The sequence below is a fragment of the Benincasa hispida genome, chromosome 6 (assembly GCF_009727055.1).
Source record: "Benincasa hispida cultivar B227 chromosome 6, ASM972705v1, whole genome shotgun sequence".
Classification (NCBI taxonomy): Eukaryota; Viridiplantae; Streptophyta; class Magnoliopsida; order Cucurbitales; family Cucurbitaceae; genus Benincasa; species Benincasa hispida.
The window spans coordinates 54,020,914-54,042,552 of NC_052354.1; the positions used below are offsets into that span (position 1 = coordinate 54,020,914).

The following is a 21,639-nucleotide window of genomic DNA, read 5'->3' on the forward strand; positions in this document are numbered from 1 at the left end:
TTTTGTACGTTAGATTAAGTTGGAAAGTGATTATAAGATTCTCTCACAATTACGTTTTATGTTTGTAAACACAAATATCAAATAGGGTCATAATCTAAAAGGCAAAAACTCACACACTAACTTAAGTTTGAAGTAAATGATAAACTAAATAGCATACAAATATAGAGACATCAAACAATATTCTAAACCTTTGTGTAATTTAATATAATACACAAAGTTTTAGAAGAATGGATGCAGCTTTTGAAACCCAAAAGGAAAGTTGCATGCATGGGTTGGGATCATATAGAGATATATAGTGAAGCCTAATATATATTTTGGTATAAAGTCTAATTTGGGGTTGTAGCTTTCTCTCTTTTCTCTCTCACTTCCATTCACTCAAATTATAAAACTTTGGATTAAAAAAAATGAAGATGAGTTTGTAGATATGTATTAGAAAAATGCCAACTTGAAACTTTGAGTGAAAAAAAAAAAAAGTAGAAGAGAGAGAGAGAGAGAATATTGAATAAATATACATAATTTTATCATATTCAAGAGATAATACCTTTGGTTAAAAATCAAAAAGGTAGGACAGAAGAATTGAAACTAAGCTCAGGGTTCTTAAAGAGAGTTAAAGAATGGCAAAAAAGAAAAGGAGGGAAAAAAAAAGAGAGACACAAATTGTAAAAAAGAAGAAGAATCCTACTTTTTCTTTTTAGAGGGTGTAACACGAGGACTTTCCGAGTGGTCTCCCAAATTTAGTACTAGTTTCATCCAAATACGCTTAACTGCAAAGTTATGATAAAATTCTAGTGTTTTAGTGCTGATATGATCGTACCCAAAAAGATGAGTCATGTTTTTTAAAAAATAAAAATACAACATGAGAACTTCCAAGTGGTTATCTAACTTAGTACTACTTTCGCCTAAATACATTCAACTACATAATTTTGATGGGATCCGATGCATTATGATCGTACCCAAGAAAGAAGAATCATACTTTATATTAGTGATTTTGAATTCTCTTCTCTCTCACAAACAAAGAGAAAAAGAGAGAGGCATAGATATCTCAAAGGTTCCAAAACCAAACCCTAAGCACATGATCCCTCTAATGTCAGACTCTCTTGATTCCTTCTATCAAATTAAAAGCATTAAATTTTTTTTTTCTTCTCCTCTTTTTAGCTTTCTTCTTTAGTTATTTTTGCCTTTTTTCTTTGCAAGAAGTTACTCTTCTTCTTTATCCCCTTTGCTTTGCTTTTTTTCCTCTCTCTTTCACCCTTTATTCCCCTCTTGATCCTTTGTTATGTGTTCATAAAACAATATTTTTCTTTCACTTCTTTGAACCCTAGCCCTTTGGTTTTTCTCTTGTTTGTGATTTCACATGAAATTTTAAGTTATAAGGAAGAGAAAAAGATGCCATCTCCTCCTGAATTGAGCCTTGATTGTAAGCCTCATAGCTATTCTATGTTGTTGAAATCTTTTGTTTCAGATCATCAAGTGGCAGCTACTACTAACAATACTCAAGATCAACATCATCAAGATCATCATCATTCTTCACAAAACCAACTTGAAGATTTGCTCTCTCGTCTTGAAGCTGAAAGACTCAAAATTGATGCTTTCAAACGTGAACTTCCTCTTTGCATGCAACTTTTAACCAATGGTAAGATTTCAAATTTTGCATCTAATGAATCATTAACACAACCAAATTTTGTTGATTAGGGTTTTTTTTCTAGGTCAAATGATATCTTCGTTCTCTCGTTCTCTTGTGTTCTTTTGTCATTTTCTAGCTTTTCATATCTCTCGATCAAAGTAGAGTTTGGACGAAATTCAAAATCGTTTTAATATAATCTTTTTGTATATATTATTTAAGACGAGTTAAGGGCATAATTCATCCTCTTCCTTTACTTATATGTGTAAAATATGTGTTCTCTCTATTATTTTTCTTCAAAATTTTCAACTTCCATCTCAAAATAGTGGAGCCATGATCCATTTAAGTTGCAAACATTTACATCGTGTAGACGTACGACAATAACATGCGATTAATTTTTTCTTTCTCTCTCATGTTTTCTTTTAATCTCGAGATGGATAGTACATACTTGATACCAATTGAATTATGTTGCTCATTTAATTGGCTTCTTCAAATCCTAAATTCAATTGGGTATAGAAAGTTTTGATTGATTATTTTTTCCTCTTTGGTTTTATAGCTTTGGAGACATCAAGACAACAACTACAAGGGTGCAGAGTAAATAGCAATAATATTGATGATCAAGAAAATGGTCAAAAACCAATTCTTGAAGAGTTCATTCCACTCAAACAAACAACCTCAGAAGGCTCAGAAAGCTTATCAAACATTTCTGATAAGGCAAATTGGATGACATCAGCTCAACTTTGGAGCCAAACAACAACAACAAATAATTTAACAAATGATGAAACAAAACCACATCTTCCAATTGATCGTCATCATCAAATTGGATTAATCCCAAAGCTTCAAAGAAACAACAACCACCACCACCATAACAATGGTGGAGCTTTTCTTCCATTTTCAAAAGATAGAATTTTGCAAAATTCTACTTCTTCTTCTCATCTTCCCGATTTAGCCCTCGCCGCTACCTCCACCATCGCCACCGCCGCCAACTTTGGTGATAATGATGGAAATAAGTGTGGAAATTCCAATCACCACCAGCAGGAAAATGGTAACTTGGTTACCGGAAAAGTGAATTTGGGCGGTGAGGGACAAATTATTACAAGTAGTAGCAATAATAATAGTAATAATAATTCTACGGTGGTGGCTAATAATAATAATACTACCAACTCAACAAATCAGACTCACCGGAAAGCTAGACGGTGCTGGTCGCCGGATTTGCACCGGCGGTTCGTCAATGCTCTTCAGATGCTTGGTGGTTCACAAGGTGAGTAAAAATAAAATAAATTAAAATTGTACTTTAATTTGGGTTGTTTTTAGGGAGATTCTTATTTGAGCTTTAATTTTTTGTTGTTTGAATTTTTCATGTGAGATCTCTTCTTTTTAGATTTGAGAGTTTTTATTTAATTTTGACCAAAAGAAAGAAATTAAAGCTAGATGGATTCATTTATGTCTTGTTTGTTAAGGTGACATTCTCTTCTTTAAAGTCGGAAATTCAGTATTTTATTTCTGTAATTGTTGTATTAAGAAAATGTAAGTGCAAGTTTTTGTCTTTTTTGGAGAAATTAATAAGGTGAATTTTGATTGATTGTGGAAGAAAATTAAAAGGTTGTTTTTGTTTGGTTTTGTTTTATATTTTTTTCCCTATTATTTTAATTTTGAACATATAGTTGATTACTAATTTTCACCGATTTAATTGGTAATATATATATATATATTTTGTTCATGTTTGGAAAAAAATATAGTTGCCACCCCAAAGCAAATCAGGGAACTGATGAAGGTTGACGGTTTGACCAATGATGAGGTTAAAAGCCATCTCCAGGTTCTCTCTCTCTTTTGTCTAATGTTTTCATATGTTTGAGACATAAATCAAAATAAATAAATAAATAAATGATTAGCTTGTTTAAATTATAAATGTGATTTTATGGTTTGAAAAAAAAATTAGAAATTTATTCTCTATAGTTTAAAAGTTACAAATATTCCTCCTCTATCAAACTATATGTGGACTATTTATTAAGTTTGGTCAAATCACATGTTTAAAATGATTAAATTTTAATTTTCTATAATTATTGGAACGAAATTTGTAGTTTAAATAAATCTATAAACTTCTGACAATTTCGTTATATATATAGTACTTGCATGGTTTCATTTAATAATCATTTTGTTTTCTATGAAATTTTTGTGTTGGTTTGTGATCACAATTTTTTTTTTTTTTTTTTACGGTTGTTTTCATTTTCCCTAAATAAAATATTTGAATGTTAGTCAAATTTAGAAAATAAAACTAAATTTCTAGAAACTATATATAGTCTTTAAAAACTAAAATTTGATTTTGAGAACATTAATAGAAAAAAGATATATAATAAAACAAAGACATTCATAAGTTGAAAGGGTGGTTTATAAACTTAATTTTTAAAAATAAAATAATTATCATTTAGGTTCCGTTTTGTAATAATTTTGTTTTTTATTTTTTTTAAAAAAATTAAGCTTATATCATCTATATTTCTTACAATGATGCATATTTCTAAAGTACAATGGTTAAACTTTTAGCCAAATTCCAAAAATAAAAATAACTTTATTAAAGTTACATTTTTTAGTTCTCAAAATTTGGCTTGGTTTTTTAAACCATTGATGAAAAGTAGATTACAAAGGAAGAAATTGAGGTGAAAATAGTGTATATAAGTTCAATTTTTAAAAACAAAAGCAAAAAAAATAAAATGGTTAGTAAATGGGACCTATTAGTAATTTCTCTTTTACTTAAATCTCTCACTAATTGACTCAAATAAGAGAAGAAAAAATAATTTCTTTTAGTTTTACACTAATAAATAATGAACTGTGTTAACTAACTTACTCGAAATCTTAAAATCAAGATAGATCATCATATTCAAAAATCTCTTAGGGGATGTTTGGCCCCCTAAGGTAGGTTGGATGGATAAAAAAACACACCTACTGTTTGATTCACCAGTTATTAAATATGTTTTTTACTTTGTTATTTGCATTAACTCATATTTTTCACCTCGTTATTCACATCAATTCTCTTAATTGCTCTTCTTTTATAATAATTACCAACTCAACTCAGTGTGACAAACGTCCCCTTAGTAATCTTTTAAAGATTAAATAGTTTTCATTTTAAAAATTCAAAGCTATATTATATTATTAATTTTTATTCAAATATAAAATTGAATAGACACGATTTGTAATAATTTAAAAAGAAAGAATTCATTATATTAGATAAATTCGACCAACAGTTAAGAAGTTTAAATCTCGACAAAAACTTAACCTAAATAATAAAAACAATGGATTTTGTATGTATAATTGATTATTCTTTTCTTTTCTTTTTTTATGTACATTAGAAATATAGGCTGCACACAAGACGACCCAGTCCAAGTCCACAAGCGGCCGGAGCTCCGGCGCCGCAGCTGGTAGTCTTAGGAGGCATCTGGGTTCCACCGGAGTACGCCACGGCGGCCGCTGCTGCCGCGCATGGCGGAGCACAGGCCCTCTATGGACCACACCCAACAACCTACTGTGCACCACCGGTGCACCAAGATTTCTATCCACCGCCGCCGCTGCCGCACCACCAGCTCCACCATCAACACGCGCTACACCAGCAGCTACACATGTATAAGGCCGTCGCCACTGCTCAGGCCCACAGCTCGCCGGAATCAGACGGCCGAGGAAATGGCGACCGGTCGGAGAGTATCGAGGATGGCGGGAAGTCGGAGAGTGGCAGCTGGAAGGTGGAGAGCGGCGGAGAGAATAATGGCGGCGGCGGAGAGAGAAAGGGAAACTTGGCGGCGCTGAGGCAAGAGACCGGAGACGAGAGCAATGGGAGTGAAATTACACTCAAGTTCTGAGGCTAATTAAGTAATTAATTATAATGTGATTAGGGGTTTAGACTAATTAATTTTAAGAGCTAGGTTATTATATATATAATAGAGAGAGAGTTTTTTTTTTTTTTCCTTTTTTTTAATTTTATGTCATTTTAATTTCTAATTAATTCTTATTAACTTTTGAACCAAAAAAATATTTGATGATGGTGAAGAAAGTGTAAAAGGAGGGCATATAATATAAAAATAAAAGTGCCCAAGTGTTTGTTTGTTTTCTTTTTTGATCCTAAATCTTCGTGTGGATTTTTTTTTCTTTTATTTTTATTAACATATGTATTAAATCCTTATTTTACATTGAAATGGTTAATAATTCATTTATTTTCCATGGGCTTTTTTCCCTAAACAATATTTTAGGTATTTTCATTAATTTAACCTAAAAAAGGAAATCATTAATAGAAAGAAAAAGAAAAAAGAAAAAAGGGGATGTTTGTTTTCTTTTTCCTTTTGTATGGTATAATAAGTTTTATTCCAATTTACAAGAGAGTGGGGATTAGATTTTGATGCTATCTAGTGTTTTGTCCTTTCTTTTCTTCATATGTTTCCATCTTTGATGAAGTAGGACATATTTGCCCTTGTACTTAAAGATAATGACTAATGAATTTTATAAGAACAAAAAGAAGAATGGAGACGAATAGACCTTCTAAAGTGAAAAGCGATGTCATTTGGATTGGACCTAGAAGAAAACAAATCAATTTCAAACAAAATAGCTATTAATGAACATAATTGAATTTGATGCATCAAATCACAGCTTAACAAATAAGGTACCTAATTTCTATCACCCGGGCTGTTTGGGATGGGTGGTGCTTAGAGATCATCTAGATCATATATGTCTTGCTAGCTTGAAATTCATTCCTTGATACTATGAATTGAAGATTCTCGAATGACTGAAAAGTATTATATCGCTTAGTCTATTGAATGTTTTGGTTGAATTTGATTGTTTTGAGATTGTTAAACTACTAAACAATGAGACAATTGACATTTCTGAAACATCTTTCTTTATACATGAGGTCAAGACCTAGAGCAATGAAATGAGAATTGTCTCCTTTAGTCATGTTCGACAAACCCAAAATGCACTGACACACTCAATAGCATATACAACTTTAGAGATGCAAGAGTTTTTTTATACTTCAAACTCCATTTCCTAAGTGGTTCACCCTGTATCGTCTAATGATGTATTAATGTAATTTATTTTGGTTTGTTGTTTTTTTCTCAAAGAAAGTGCCTAATTTATTTTTTAAGGAAGAAAGTTCAATTTTTCACCTACATATCTATTGAATTAAAGAAATTACTCGTGTGTATCGTACTTCAACTTAACTTCTCATGAATGCATTGTTTGAACAATATCAATTTTAAATTGCAATGTCTTTTTTTTTTTTTTTTTTTTTCCAAATGGTCTTCAAATATTCTTTCACCTTCTTTGTTAAGAGGGTTAATTTCTTTAAATTCATGCCACTCCTGTTTCTCTAGGAATTGAAACTATGATGAAGGAATCATTAAAAAGATGAATCTTTGGACAAAATGAGTCTAATAACATGTTTAGTTGAATTCATATGTCTAATACATGTCATGAGAACATTAAAATTAGGAATGTGAAACATTGAGTGCTTTCAACTAATACATAATGTTGATTAGATAACTTTATCTTTCTCGAGGGTTTACTTATACAAAAGAATTAATCACTTGGTAAGTATTTGATACCTCATTCATGTAGTCACCAAATAATAATCATAGGTAGATATTAAACTATATGCCTATAATCTTTGAGCCAAAATATAACTTTTAGACATATGTAGATAACACTATTTGTTTATTTAGGACAATTTGTAAAGACGTTTGAGAATATTTAGATGGTCACATTTGTTTTGCAGAATTTTTAATGGGGATGTCTTGAAATGGTGTATTCTTTTAGCAATGCCCTTCTATTTTTAGATAATTTATATATTAATTTAACATAACTAAATTTATATAACATTTTAATGTCTTTAATGTCTTTAATAATTTATTATTATGATTTTTTAAAATTAATTTTAAATGTTTTGTTTTTCTAGACAAGTTAATTTATATTGTTTCAACATTTTTATAAAAAAGAAATAACATTAAATATTAATTTATATTTAGTTTTGAAATGCTTGAACTTATTGTGAATGACAGATAATTATTATAAATGAAGACAATTTTATACATCGTTGATAGTATTCATTTTATTGGATCATACTTGTACATTAAAATAGAGAAAATTTGAGGAAAATTATATCAATTTATCAATTTTTTTTTTTTAATATTGGATTATCACTATAGGAAAAGTAAAATAAAACAAAATTTTCATTTTAGACTCCGATTGAAAATAAATTGAGTTGTATGTTATACAATTTAAATAGAGTTTCCTTTATATGCAAATGGAAAATATAAATATAGTTAATTCCATAGAGTGGTCTTTATTACTAAATAAATATAGTGATTATTTGAATTAAAAATAAAAATAAAGAAGAGTGGAATTCAAAGGAACGGTAAACGGAGGTTAAAAAGAATATATTTTTAACATGGAAATATTGAAAATTTATGGAACGTTTAAGGTAAGAAGTTGGTTATTATAATCCTAGATTATTATAATTAAGTTATAATAGTTTGTGTTTGAAGTATAAATTATTTTAGTTTAGGTTATAATAGTATGTATTTGATGTATACATTATTTTAATTTAAGAAATAAATAGTAAACATTGTAGCAAAGAATAAAAAAACAATGAATGTAAAATAGTAAGAACGGTAGCAAATAGAGGATTTTAAAATAGTCATTTCTATTAGTATTATGAATGATAGAAAGTAAGATCAAACATGCTTATGTCCAAAATGCACAGTATTGTTGATACTGAAACAAATTTTTTTGAAAATTTTTTCAATAAATCTATCAACAATTTTGTTAATATTTTAAAAGGTTAAATTATAATTTTAGTTCAAGATATGTGTCAAGTAAATCCGGTCATTGAACTTTTAATTTTTTATTTTTATTTCGAAAATTTTAAATGTCATTTTTTAAAAAAATTAATTGATCCATTTATTATGTATACATTTTAAATTTTATGTATAATAGAACAATAATTTTTAAACTTTGTCCAGTAATTTTATGAATTAAAAAAAATTGAAAGTTCAACTACTAATTTGTAATTTAACCCTCTTAAAATTATAAGAAAACAATAACATAGTATTCAATTTCTATGAATATTAAAAAAAACAAAAAACAAAAAACAAAAAAGAACAAGAACAAAAAAAGAAAACAAAACTTCCTTTAGCTTCTAGACCTAGTTGGAACAATTTAGAAGAAGCTACTCCAACGAGAAATAATGGTTCAATGACTATTTGAAGAATCAAAGATTAAAAATAAAAAATAAAAAATCTTCGAAAAAGGAAAAAGAAAAAGAAAAATGGGATAGGTAGGCTGGCTGAAGCTTTGCCTCATTTGTTTAAGCAAATCAGAAGATTTTCAAGGCACCGAAAGTTCTCTGTGCCTAAAAACTTTCCACCTTAATTTCTTCTTTGCTTTCACAAACTTTACCATGTAATGTAACCCACGCTACCACCTTATTTTCTCACTCACTTTTTTTCTCTTTAAATTTTCCATCGACGAGGAAAGGCCTATTTGGACCATTCCTAATTCCCATCTCAACATTCTCTACTACTTTACTTCATTTATTTATCTCATCTGTCAGGTTTGAAAAAGATCAAAAAGAGACAAGGCAGAGATTCTATCAAAAAATCTTAACAAAATTGTTTCACTATATAATTCTAAAATATCTTTTCAAGCGTACCTTTTGATGCATTTCTGGACACTTTTTCTTCCCATGTTCTCTTCCTCTTCAGTTTCTTTCATTGAACCCGAACTCAGCATCCTTTTTCCTCCAGAATTCACTTTCGAAATTAACTTTATTAAGATGAGCTAAATTGTAAGTAAAAGATAAGAGGGGAAGAAATTTAATAATATACCAATATGGAATTCAGTTTGAGAAAAGAATTACAACCTAAACTTTGAAATTCCATTCATCGGAAGGAATTTCAGGCAAGCTGGAAAAACTACTTGGATGTTAGAATTAATGTTTCAATATATCTTTACCTACCTAACTTGACAAAAGTGAAATGAACCTCTGAAGATGCTAATAGTGAGTAAACATGTGCATACTTGATTGTGAAAGTACCATGAAATAAATGGACAGCTAGCTTAATCTTGGGAAAAGTTAGGTTACAAACGAATTCTACATCACAATTTATCATCAGTATGAACAGAAGTCCACGAATACCCTGACCACGGTGAATAGTTTCATGCCAATGAAATAGCACAATGCAGCCTCTTCGACTTATGACATGGAATTGCAATAGGCTGAAACTTCATACTTCATCCAACATCACTCTCTATGGCAGTTGATTCAACCAGAGCCTGTAAAGTAAGAAAAGGTAATTAATTTTATTCATTAATGTGAAATGTCAAAAGGATGAATTAGAAGTATCTTTGGAGAAGAGTAAACTACAGAGATGGGAGATTTAGGTAATCTTTACACATACATATGATATATGATAATTCTCTGATAACTGATATAGAAATAAAAATATTCTTGTCACAGTATGGTAATAACATTTGTATGTCATATGTAAGATTCCCTACAAAATATTGACACGTCGTACAATTGTTCTAACAAGACCCTGTTCAACAATTTCATCCATGAGCACATTTTTTATATAGCATTAGATGTTAACTGTTTCTTATTAGTATTATTGTTATTTTGAGAAAGAAGAGAATGAAGGAGTTTTAATGTTGAAACACAAACCTGAAGTTCTTGTTCACTGGTTTTAAGTCTCTCAGAATAATCTTTCACCAGAAGAAAGCTTTTATGGAGCTGCAGTTATTTACATAACAAAACCAAAATTAGCATTGCCAGTCTAATTTCTAAACAACGTAAAATACCATTCCCAACCTTGGTCAGTTGCATCTGACGGAATGAAGAGCGCTTCTTTGCACTGATCAATGCATCTTCCAGTTTCTGGATCCAAGTCAGTTGGACATGACCTCGATATTAGTTATAAAGCTTGAGGGACAGGGTAACAATGAGAACACGACAAAAGTATCATGGTTGCAAGTTATAAAATTATTTTATACCTTGGCTTTCTTTTGCAACTCAATCACAAGTTTTTCTTTCTCTCCAGACCTCTCCTCTATTTGAGAAACCTGAAAAGGAAAACCTCTGAGGCTTTAAATTCAAGTGCAATCATGATATCTAAAAAAGAATGATGCAAAACAAGTTGCAGAACATTGCATAAAACCCTAATTAGATTCAAATGCAAGTATGAACTGCAATATGGGACCTATATGTACATAGATTTTGAAGCAAATTTCAGATCGAGAGAATTAAATTATGCTAATCCACATTGAAATTTTTCTAAAAAATTTTGCCAACCATTTCCAAATGACCATCTCTCTTTTCTGCAATGAAAAAAGAATCATCAAGCCACTCCTTGGTCAACTATATATAGAAACAGACCTCTTTTCTAAGTTCTTCCAATCTTTCTGTAGATATCTCCAGTTGTTCCTTTAACTACAACGCAAACAATAGTAGCCAAAGTTGCATTAGATGCTTATTAGTCAGTTGTAACCTTTTAATGGAGAAAATCTAAAAAGGTGAAAATTAGTAAGCATACTTCATGGATATAATCATCACTAGAATCAGATGAAAGATCCCGAGCAGTTCGACCTTCACTTGTAAGACTGAAAACAGAAGGCATGAAAGCAATCATATAATCATGGCCAAAATGTTATTCCACTTTCTCCATCCTTTTTATGAAACAGGAGGGAAGAAATAGCAAGATCTGGATCAACTGTAAGACTGAAAGGAGAAGACAATAGCAATCGTATAATCATAGCCAAAAAGTGACTTCATCCTTTCTATGAAACAGGAGGGAAGATATTGCAAGATCTGAATGCTACTAAATGATCGTATAATACATCGGAAGGAAGAACATATGCATTTTTCCTTTTCCTTTACTTGTTATTTATTATTATTATTTTTATTTTCTAGATAGGAAACAATTTCATTGTTTGAATGAAATGATACCACAGATAACTCATTCAATAGATTTACAAAAGATTCCTCCAATTGGTAAAGAAAAATATAAGTTGTAGTTGTTAAAGGGAACCACTTCTTTTACAATAGAGGACTAAACCATAAAAATATGAAAGTGATGGGGAAATGGCGTGTACATTTGGGGAAAAGAAGAATTAAAGATGGTGTTAGAATTTCACAAGACCATACAAGCACTAAAATGAGCTAAGAATTATGTGGGGGCATTTTTTAAGTGATCCCTACGGAAAATTTATTATTTAATTCATCTCTTTGAATGTTGTAACAACAGATCTATTGTTTTGAACATGCCTGAACTGCCCTCCAGTTGTGCAGTTCACTAGTAGGGACGTCCTTCCCATCTGTTCAATCCCCTTAATATAAATCCAATGAAATTTTTTTTTTAAAAAAAAAAAAAAAAAAGGGAGAGAGAGAAAGGGAAAGAAAAAAGGGTGCTTTCAAGATCTCTAAAAAATTTCTGGAATCACTAACTGCCCAGATCAAAACAATCAAACATCTAGAAATAATCAAACATTTCTAACATTAATATTTTAACATTATGCCACAGATGTTCGAATTAGTTATATGACTAGCCAAAGACAAACAGAAAATTTATATTAAAACAACTCAACATTGATTTCAACAAGTTTGAAGACAGACTCACCCGTTATCTCTCCTTGAGAGTTGATTTCTATCATTGTCAAGGCTTTTCTCATAATCATCAGCATTATCAATGCCTCCACCTCCAATCCAATCTGCACCATGGTTTTTTTCCGAATCTTGATCGTGGTTCAACTTCAAGTCATGTACCTTCTCATTATCCTTTGAAGATTTTTCCAATTCTGGATCCCTATCCAATAATTTATCCTTTGGTGGATCATGATCTTGTGAATGCTCATATCCTCTTTCCTTGTCAAGATCATGTTCTCGAGACCGATCACGATCTCTAGACCAGTCATTATTTCTACCTCTATGACGATACCTATCATGATCATAATCCCTCCCTCGATCTCTATCCCTCTCCCAACTCACGTCCCTCTCTACATCGAACCGATTACCTTCTCTACCAAACCTTCCACCACTTCTACTCTTCACTCCATTAACTCTGACGACCCGCCCTTCAATACTCTAATTCAAAGCCTTACAATGTCAGAACTGAAGACTCAAAAACATAATGAAAAATATATAACCATCCAAGACTTAAAGATTTGTATACCAGCCATAAATTAACATACCCTTCCATCCATGTCTTTGATGGCATCAATAGCAGATCGAGGATTTGTAAAGGTAACAAAGCCATAGCACTTTCCCCTAGTACTACGATCATTGATAATCTGATGACCAAATCAAAGTGTTCAACTAGAATTACATTACGGAAACCACGTGTAACCAAGCCATTCAACAAGCCTAATTGAAGCCTTTTAAAAACACATAGCACACACATGTCATGAAAGCATTTTAGTAAAACAAAAGTAAACTAACGACTCAATTCTCCACAATAGCAAAAAAAAAAAAAATCTTCACCACAAACCCAGTTTTTTCCACCATTTCCAGAAACTCAAAGCACGTCTATACTCCCAAAAAAACGTCATAAACTTTGCGTGTGAATTAATCTCTGAACTTCAAAGGAAAGAAAACTAATAATAAACATAAATCTAGACAATCAAATATTCCATTAGAAACACCTAAAGAGCTGCATAATTCTTAAGTATACATGAAGTAACGCTATTATCAACAATCTTGGAAGAAAATTTGTCACATAAGAAGGAGGAAGGAGCGAATCCGGTTGGTGGAGGAATTGACCTTAACAGCGACGACGGCGCCGTACAAATCGAAGATTCTGCGCAAACTATCCTCTGTTGCGTCGTAAGGAAGACCGCCGACGTATATCGAGCTATCGTCGTCCACCGTCATGGCCACCGCGAAAATCCAATCTCAGAGGAAAATGAAGAAAATCAAGAACACTACTGGACACCCTTTCCCAACTCACCATCGCTTTTGCTGATTTGTAGGAACCGTTAATCGACATGTCGGAAGTGAAAAGCCAAACATAACGACATATCGTAAAGAAGAGAGGGAAAAGTATACGCCACTACCCCTCTAATATTAAATTAGAAGTTTAGTCATTAACTTTGTGATTCGTGTTTAGTCGGTCTATAAAATTTTAAAAGAATATAATTGACTACTAAATTTAAATTTTGATAAATCACAAAATTAGTTGAGCAAGTTGAATCTCGAACCTCTTGATCAAAATTTTCAATTGATAAACTTTTAAAGATGCATTTAATGGATACTAAACTTATGTTTTTTTAAAAAAAAAATTAAACTCTAATAAATCAAACATTTATTAAATGCAGACTAAATATCTAGTCCATATGATTATTTGATAATTTTTTAGTGCAAATATTTTTTTATATACATTGTTAAAATTTTACGAAACTATTAAATATATTTTAAAATTTGAAGATCCGATATCCATTTGAATTCTTCCAACGACAAACCTAGTTCATATGAAAGAGTTACAATAGAATCAAACCCTCTCGATCAAAATGTAAAATTGGTTTCATACACGCTTGTACTATAAATTATTATTGAATTATTTTACTTGTTATTTTATCTTTTCCATTTTTTCTTCATCATTGACCTTTAGTTTCAATGTTCACTCTTATTCACTCACAATTTAAAAATGTCGGCTTACACATTTATTAAAGTTTAGGAATTAAATTTATTGTCCAATATTATCTTTAAAGATTATGTTGCACATGATTAGTTCTTATTGTTTATATTTATGGTCAAGTTGTATTAGTTCATACTTCTCCATGATTTTTGTTTTTGATATCATTTATATAATTTATTATCATGATTTTTTATAATTTATGAAGCAAAAATTTGGCATGTAACAATTATTTGTGACTAAAGTAGTTTTCTAACAATAATAAGAATAAGAATGAGAACTAAAATATTGATTATTTGAAAGTAGATGAGCTAAGACATCCCTTTTGCTTTGTATCTTCTAATGCCAACTGCAAGATAGAATCAAAAGTATCAATGCAATAACACTTTAAAATTTAAAGATGAAAAATGAAATAAATACCAAAGTTTTATCCACTAAAATAGAATTTAAGCTACATTGCAAATTGAGTCTATAAAACTATATATTAATTTCAATGGGATACCTGGAAGAATAATTTCATGACACTTCAAATGTGACCCAATTGAATATTTTTAAATCGCAAAAAATTGAAATTTTGTTTATTAACTATTTGGTTTAGCACAATATTTATCCTTAGAGGTGTTGAGTATTAGTTCAAACATATCTTTAAGAAAAATGAAAACTATTTGTAAAGGATGATAGGAAAACAAACATAACTTTTTTTTTTTTCCTAAAGAAATCAAATAATTATGAAAGAAAAGCTTAGATGGTAACATCAATCTTAATATTCTTTATAAACAACATTATGCATGTCTTTTAATTTCCATGCATCAACTACCACATCAATTTTTATACTTTATTTTAACAAAAATAATTTTATATTTGAATGTACTTTTTAGAACAATTTTCAAAATCAAGAGTAAAAATATAACATTCTAAAGCCTAAAGGAATAATTGAAATGTAACCCAAAAATCAGAAATATTTGGTATGACTTACCTCATATACATTCTAGTTAAATTAAATTTTTATTCTATGAATTTTGAAGTTATCTATTTGATCTCTAAATTTTCAAAATTGTCAGATAAGCCTCTTAACTTCTAATTTTGCATCCAATAAATTCTTTAACTTTTTTTTAAAAAAAAAGTCTAATAATTCTTTAAACAAATAATTGTATATCTAATTAATTCTTAAATTTTCAATTTTATATTTAATAACTTCTTGATCTATTCGATATTTTTCAAAAATTCACAGATCTACAATTCATAAATTAAAAGTTTTGAGTTCAACATAAATTTAAATTTATATTCAATTAATCAATTAATTATTAGGTTATTTTCAAATAAAAAATAAACCAACTTATTTATAAATATGAGAAAATGTCATAGACAACCGCAATAAATTTGTAATTGATAGATAGTTACATTTTGCTATATTTATAAATATTTTTAATAATTTTTTCATTTAAAACAATTATCCTGGCGTATTTTAAATATATCAAAGACGCTGATCCAATCAACCTATTAATTTTTTTTTAAAAAAAAAAAAATTTAGAGACCTATTAACAAAACTAAGAAAGTTAAGAAGGAGAAGTGGAAGTTCAAACGGAAATTAACGACCGAGAAGAAAAGCAGCCATGGCGGTTCCTCCGTCGCTCCACACATCCGCCCAACCTCATCCACAAAAAACCCCCACAGCGACAGCCACCGCGAAAACTATCACAACCACCTTATCTCCGCCGCACCCATGTCTGGAATTGCTCGACAGTTGCTCATCCATACCGGAACTCAAGCATATTCATGCCCAACTCTTGAGAACTGGCCTCTTCTTCGACACATTTACCCGCCAGCAAAATTGTGGCCTTCTCTTCTCTTGATCGCACTGCGACTGGAAGCCTCCATTACACCTGCAAAGTTTTCGCCCAAATCTCCAACCCCACGCCCTTCACTTCCAATTCCATTATTCGTGGTTTTTCCTTCAAGAATTTTTCACATGACACCGTTCTTTTCTATCGACAAATGCTCGTCAACGGTCTTCTCCCTGACAGGTTCACTTTCCCATCTCTGTTCAAGGCCATTCAAAACTTATCCGTAGGGAAACAGTTGCATTGTCACTCGACGAAGCTCGGGTTCACTTCAGATGCTTACGTTCAGAAGACTTTGATGTATATGTACTCGATTTGTGGGTGTTTCGTTTCAGCTCAGAAAGTGTTCGACGAAATGCTAAACAGAAATGTGGTTTCTTGGGCGACCATGGTTGGTGCTTATGCACAGTGGGATCGACCAGAGAAGGCCATTGAACTTTTTGAGATAATGGAGGTTGAGAACGTGAAAGCCAATGAGGTTGCTTTGATTAAAGTTTTGACTGCATGTGCCATGGCAAGTGATTTGGAAACCATGCGACGGGTGCACGAGTACAACAATGACAATGGACATGGGTATCAGTGTGTTGATGACAACATTATCGGATGCTTACTGTAAGTGTGGCTCGGTTACTGTTGCTAGAGAATTGTTTGACAAGATGCCTCAAAAGAATTTGGAACATCATAATTAATGGACATGTGCAGGATGGCAACTACTAAAAGGCATTCCTGCTATTTCGTGAAATGCAGCTTAATAAGGAGGTCAAAGGCGATAAGGTGACAATTGTTAGTTTGTTGATTGCTTGCAGCCATTTGGGTGCGCTTGAGATCAGATGCTGGCTGCATGCCTATATTGATAGAGAGAAAATTGAGATGGATGTAGCATTAGGCACGACACTCGTCAACATGTGTGCTAAATGTGGGAGCATAGAGAGTGCGAAAAAGGTTTTCCAAGAACTTCCTGAGAAAGATGTTATGACTTGGATGGCAATGATCCTCGGCTTTGCAATGTCTGGACAAGGAGAGAAGGCTTTGAAGTATTTCAATGAGATGCAGAGGAGTGGGATAAAACCCGATGCAGTTACGTTTGTGGGTGTCTTGGTCGCTTGTAGTCATGCAGGATTGGTGAGTGAAGGAATTATGCACTTCAATGCTATGTCTAATGTCTATGGAATTCAACCTAGCATTGAACACTGTGGTTGTATGGTCGATTTATTGGGCAGAGTAGGTCTCATAACCGACGCAGAGGAGCTGATTCAGAATATGCCAATGACAGCAGATCACACTGTTCTGGGAGGGCTTCTTGGGGCCTGCAGAGTTCATCGCAACCTTGGGGTTGCCGAGAAAGCAACCCAACAGCTTCTGGAACTTGATCCTAACGATGCTGGAACATATGTTCTATTATCAAACATATATAGCTCAATGGAAAAGTGGGAAGAATCTAAAAGGATCAGATAACTCATGGCAGAAGGAAAGTTAAATAAGTCCCCTGGTTGCAGCTTGATTGAAAACGGAATAGTCCATGAATTTGTGAAGGGTGATTTCTCTCATCCTCAGTCAAGAGAAATATATACGATGCCAGATGACATGATTAGCAAGTTGAAGGAACTTCCCGCGAAATCAGAAGTCCTGTTTGAGATGGATGAAGAAGAAAAAGAGACTGCTCTTTGCCTTCACAGTGAGAAACTAGCCATTGCATTCGGACTTATTAGCACAAAACCTAAGACACCAATCCGGATTGTGAAAACTCTTCGTGTTTGCACACACTACTACTAAGATCATTTCAAACGTTTATGAAAGAGAAGTAATTGTATGAGACCGCAATAGATTTCACCATTTTATGGATGGAAGTTGTTCTTGTGGAGATTTCTGGTGATCGTTCATAAATATCAACAGAAGTTCAAGATTGATGTCCAGTTTGACTCATTATCAGTCCATAAGATAACATTCTTTCTTATTCTTAATTAGATAGTTTTATTTGGAAAGTAATGAGAGGATCAGTGGGTTCTGTTGAGGAGAATATGGACGACCCTCCTTCCCACCAAGAGAGGAGGAAATAGAGAGATAAGTAATATTGATATGAACTCCCTCATAGATTGGAACTAGAGTACAGAAACTCTTAAACTACAAACACCAGAACGCTCAGTCTGAGATATAAACCCTAAGGTTCAAGTTAGGAACAGATTGCTTAAGATCAAAGTCTTTGCTCTTAGCTCAAAATTCCAACAAACCAAAAATAGGATGATCAATCCTACCTGAATAGTCTTGGATAGTAACTCAATACTAGAATTGGAAAGACCTCGAATCAACTTGGCTCAACTTGAAAGAAAAGGAAAAAGGCTATTAACTCATTAACCATAGCAAATTTGAAGAAACAACTTAACGGCAAAGCTTTATATAGCCTTCCAAGAGACTGCATCTAAATTAGCTAAGTTTTCTAATCGATGTAAGATTTCTCAAAGTGATCGGTCATACGACTCCTTTATGGACTAGAATTACTTAAATGAGACTATGGCTCACATCAGGACCAAAATAACATCAGCTAAAAGCCTAATTTTGGTGGAAATAAGAGTAAATAAGTAAAATAGCTGAAACACGATGATTGTGTCTTCAACGGATTCTCCAGTGGATATGATTGAGTGGCAAGGAGAGTTGATTAGGCGCGGATCTCTTAGCTTCCTTAGAAATGAAACAAGATTTTCATTTGATGGAGGTTTCCTCCTCTTTTGAAGAGATCGGTCATTTCTAGTTCTTTTCTTCATTTTTAGGTTCCTGAAGCTCTCCTGGGTTGTTTCTTGCTCCATCCTCCATTTGGCGCCACTGGTAAAGCAATGCTTCATCTTCCTGCTCCTGCTGTTGATCATTCTTGTGTAGTTGTGGATGGAGGTTGGAAACTTGAAGCTTGATTAAGTTCTCTTTATTCATATCAAATCCTTAATCAAGCAGTAAGATAATAGATAGATAAGTTTACTGTTCGGTATTTGAAACTAAACTAGAGGTCTAAGAAACCCTGCATCCAACAGCTCAAAGATGCCATTACCTGTTAGCAACCCTCCCCCCAATTGAACTATTCCAGTGATAATTTGATGAGAAAAACAAAATACTACCAAACAAACAACAATCGTGAAATCTCACAACTCGCGAGATCCGATGCTTGTGTTGGGGGGGAAATTATACAACAAATTCTTCACAGATTACTATCAACCAGGAAAGTGTGCATAAGATAACATCTAGTCCATGCCTTAGAGATTCTCAGTTTCGAGGATTAAAAAAATAATAATAATAACAAACTAGAGATGTTGAAAGTCCTTATCAAAAAGGGATGCCGAAAAGGCTGATCATAATTTACTGCTAAGAAGTTTATATCATACGAATCCCTGAGCTAAATGCATAAAACTCTTTCATTACAAATTAGAATTCGTAGAGAAGTGGTATATATATATAATCCTTGAAACTAGCATGTATGAATGACAGCCCATGATAATACTTCATCAATAATAAGATTCCAAAATATCCAGTACCTTAGTTCATATAGGTTTCAAATATCCTACTTTTTTTTCATGAGTAGCCAAAAAATCTAAGTTCCAAGAAAAAACCTCATACGGAGGAAAGTTTACCAGGCTTGCCATGATTTCCCTCAGGATCATTATCATTTCCTGTGGGCTTATCTGCCAACGATGGGGCATTGCCAGCTCCAGTAACTGACTGCTGATATAGAACACCCCCTGAAATTGTGAAAAGGAGGCAGACCAAACCAAATGGATTCGCATGCTTATCCCATATCACCACATTGATAGCAACTGTTAAGAACTTATTAACCACACCAGTAACTGTGAAGGCAGTAGCAGAAATTGCCTTTCTTGCCGCAAAACCAAAGAAGCTTATGAGGAAACCAAATACACACGATAAGGATACAGCATAAAATGCATCATATTGAAACCAATCTCCTCCACTTGAACCTAAGGTAGAGAAAACCTCAACATACTCTCCAGTAATGAACCAGAATACAGGAGCCAAGATCAAGGAAATTAGATTATTGTACAGAACAAAACCCCATGTGTTCAGCCCAAGATTTGTAACCATATGTTTGATGTAAACCATCTCAGTAGTAATTGTCACCAAATAAGCAAATGCCCATGAATAAGCAGTCAAAGTAAATGCAGAATCCGTAGCTACATACCCAACTGCTCCACCTAAAATGATCAGCAGTGACCCAAACGTGAGCTTGGATGGACACGGTTGGTTTCTAAACATGGTATCTGCAATGGCAACTAATAGAGGGGTGCAGGATCTGAACACTATGAAAGTATCCACATTAGCATGACGAAGAAGATTTGTGTTGGTAAAGATTGCTAGATAGAACACAAACGCAGCGGGTAAAAACTTCTTAGCAGTTGCATATGTAAAGGGGTCATGATGCAAAAACCCAAGTTTCCCCAAAATCCAAACTCCTACAGCAGAGGTTAAATACTGCAGAGCCGTCAAAAGACCAGGGTAGTTAAATTTGGTAATGGCAAACTTGTTTATTACAGCAAGCAAGCTCGAACAAAGAGCATAACCAATCACAAGACCACTAGTTGTGAAGTATTGCTTCGTATCCACTCTAATGGAAGACATTGCTGTAGTCTATAGTCAACGAAAATCAGTAACAGCCACAGATTCAAGGTGGCATACGGATCAAGATCAAAAGAGAAGGTACCCAGAAGAGGAAATCAAGAATGTAATGCGAATATCAAAGCTACTTATCCAGATCCTTGAATACAGAAAAACCCACATAAAATAAGGGGAATTCTCCAAGAATAACCAAATGGGATGGATTCAAATTCAAAGTAAATGGTAAATGAAGAGAAAGTAAGAGGAGTTTCTCATTACCGACAAAATTGGGAAGCTCGGATCTGGAGTAACAATGAAGGGCAAATTGTAATCGTACAGATGCCCCAATAATCTAACACGGAATCATAAAAATCCAAAGACCCACTGAAGAATGCAGAGAGAGAAGGAAAATGGGTGTGGAGCCGATTGTCATAGACTTTAATGAATGAAGTACAGAAACAGAGGAAATAAGGAAAATGAGATTGAATTGGTAGCAGAGGAAAAATCAATGGGGTTCTGATTTAGAAGAGATGGGATGGATGAAGGTGACAGAAGAAGGCCCATTTAAAGCCCATTACCTAGTCGGAAGATCTCAAGGTAACGACGTCGTTTAGAAGTCTACTTCAACTTCTTGCGTGTGTATTTATTTATCATTTATTATTATCTATAGAATCTCTCATTTTCGACCTAGTTAAGCGAATAAAATATTTACTCCTTAAACTCTCCTTAAAATAATAATTTATTTTATGGATTCTAGTCTCTAATAATTTAATCCATATACTTTTAATTTATAACAATTTAAACCCTTGAATTTTAGTATGTAACAATTTGGTCCTTATAATTTTAAATTTGTAATAATTTAATACCCATTGTAGAAATTTAATGTGAAAATTTAATGAGCTTTCTTACAGAAATAAAACGATGAATTAAT

At 32.4% G+C, this 21,639-nt stretch overlaps 3 protein-coding genes across 4 annotated transcripts; 1 reads left to right on the forward strand and 2 right to left on the reverse strand.

The window, feature by feature from the left end:
- The first annotated feature begins 1,087 nt into the window (after window positions 1–1,087).
- On the forward strand, window positions 1,088–5,733 carry LOC120080284 (myb family transcription factor EFM). The gene is made up of 4 exons (XM_039034911.1): window positions 1,088–1,633; window positions 2,178–2,882; window positions 3,361–3,437; window positions 4,966–5,733. Exons 1-4 carry the CDS (start codon window positions 1,387–1,389, stop codon window positions 5,467–5,469), a joined length of 1,533 nt encoding a protein of 510 aa, XP_038890839.1. The 5' UTR covers window positions 1,088–1,386; the 3' UTR covers window positions 5,470–5,733.
- A 3,719-nt stretch (window positions 5,734–9,452) lies between these two features.
- Window positions 9,453–13,640, reverse strand: LOC120079600 (serine/threonine-protein kinase prpf4B). Its single transcript, XM_039033828.1, has 9 exons — window positions 13,407–13,640; window positions 12,839–12,937; window positions 12,268–12,731; window positions 11,185–11,251; window positions 11,028–11,081; window positions 10,646–10,714; window positions 10,464–10,529; window positions 10,317–10,385; window positions 9,453–9,928 (listed from the first exon to the last, which is right to left on the reverse strand). Exons 1-9 carry the CDS (start codon window positions 13,515–13,517, stop codon window positions 9,887–9,889), a joined length of 1,041 nt encoding a protein of 346 aa, XP_038889756.1. The 5' UTR covers window positions 13,518–13,640; the 3' UTR covers window positions 9,453–9,886.
- Window positions 13,641–14,491: 851 nt separating this feature from the next.
- LOC120079599 (GDP-fucose transporter 1) lies at window positions 14,492–21,243 on the reverse strand. 2 transcript variants are annotated; one of them, XM_039033827.1, is made up of 2 exons: window positions 19,733–21,243; window positions 14,492–14,626 (listed from the first exon to the last, which is right to left on the reverse strand). In XM_039033827.1, the coding sequence occupies exons 1-2, from the start codon at window positions 20,730–20,732 to the stop codon at window positions 14,589–14,591; spliced, it is 1,038 nt and encodes a 345-aa protein (XP_038889755.1). In that variant the 5' UTR covers window positions 20,733–21,243; the 3' UTR covers window positions 14,492–14,588. The 2 variants fall into 2 exon arrangements, with proteins under 2 accessions (XP_038889755.1, XP_038889754.1); XM_039033826.1 differs by lacking the exon at window positions 14,492–14,626 and adding an exon at window positions 18,442–19,048.
- Between the last annotated feature and the right edge of the window lie 396 nt (window positions 21,244–21,639).

What these genes read in the sequence shown, in the direction of transcription:
- LOC120080284 (XM_039034911.1), top strand. Translation starts at nt 1,387, where the DNA reads ATGCCATCTCCTCCTGAATTGAGCCTTGATTGTAAGCCTCATAGCTAT. An exon ending in GATGCTTGGTGGTTCACAAG is followed by an intron (nt 2,883 to 3,360) that starts GTGAGTAAAAAT and finishes AAAAAAATATAG; the next exon opens with TTGCCACCCCAAAGCAAATC. An exon ending in AGGTTAAAAGCCATCTCCAG is followed by an intron (nt 3,438 to 4,965) that starts GTTCTCTCTCTC and finishes TATGTACATTAG; the next exon opens with AAATATAGGCTGCACACAAG.
- LOC120079600 (XM_039033828.1), bottom strand. Translation starts at nt 13,517, where the DNA reads ATGACGGTGGACGACGATAGCTCGATATACGTCGGCGGTCTTCCTTAC. An exon ending in TCAAAGACATGGATGGAAGG is followed by an intron (nt 12,732 to 12,838) that starts GTATGTTAATTT and finishes GCTTTGAATTAG; the next exon opens with AGTATTGAAGGGCGGGTCGT. An exon ending in CTCTCAAGGAGAGATAACGG is followed by an intron (nt 11,252 to 12,267) that starts GTGAGTCTGTCT and finishes TTCTGTTTTCAG; the next exon opens with TCTTACAAGTGAAGGTCGAA.
- LOC120079599 (XM_039033826.1), bottom strand. Translation starts at nt 20,732, where the DNA reads ATGTCTTCCATTAGAGTGGATACGAAGCAATACTTCACAACTAGTGGT. An exon ending in GGGAAATCATGGCAAGCCTG is followed by an intron (nt 19,049 to 19,732) that starts GTAAACTTTCCT and finishes TGCTTGATTAAG; the next exon opens with GATTTGATATGAATAAAGAG.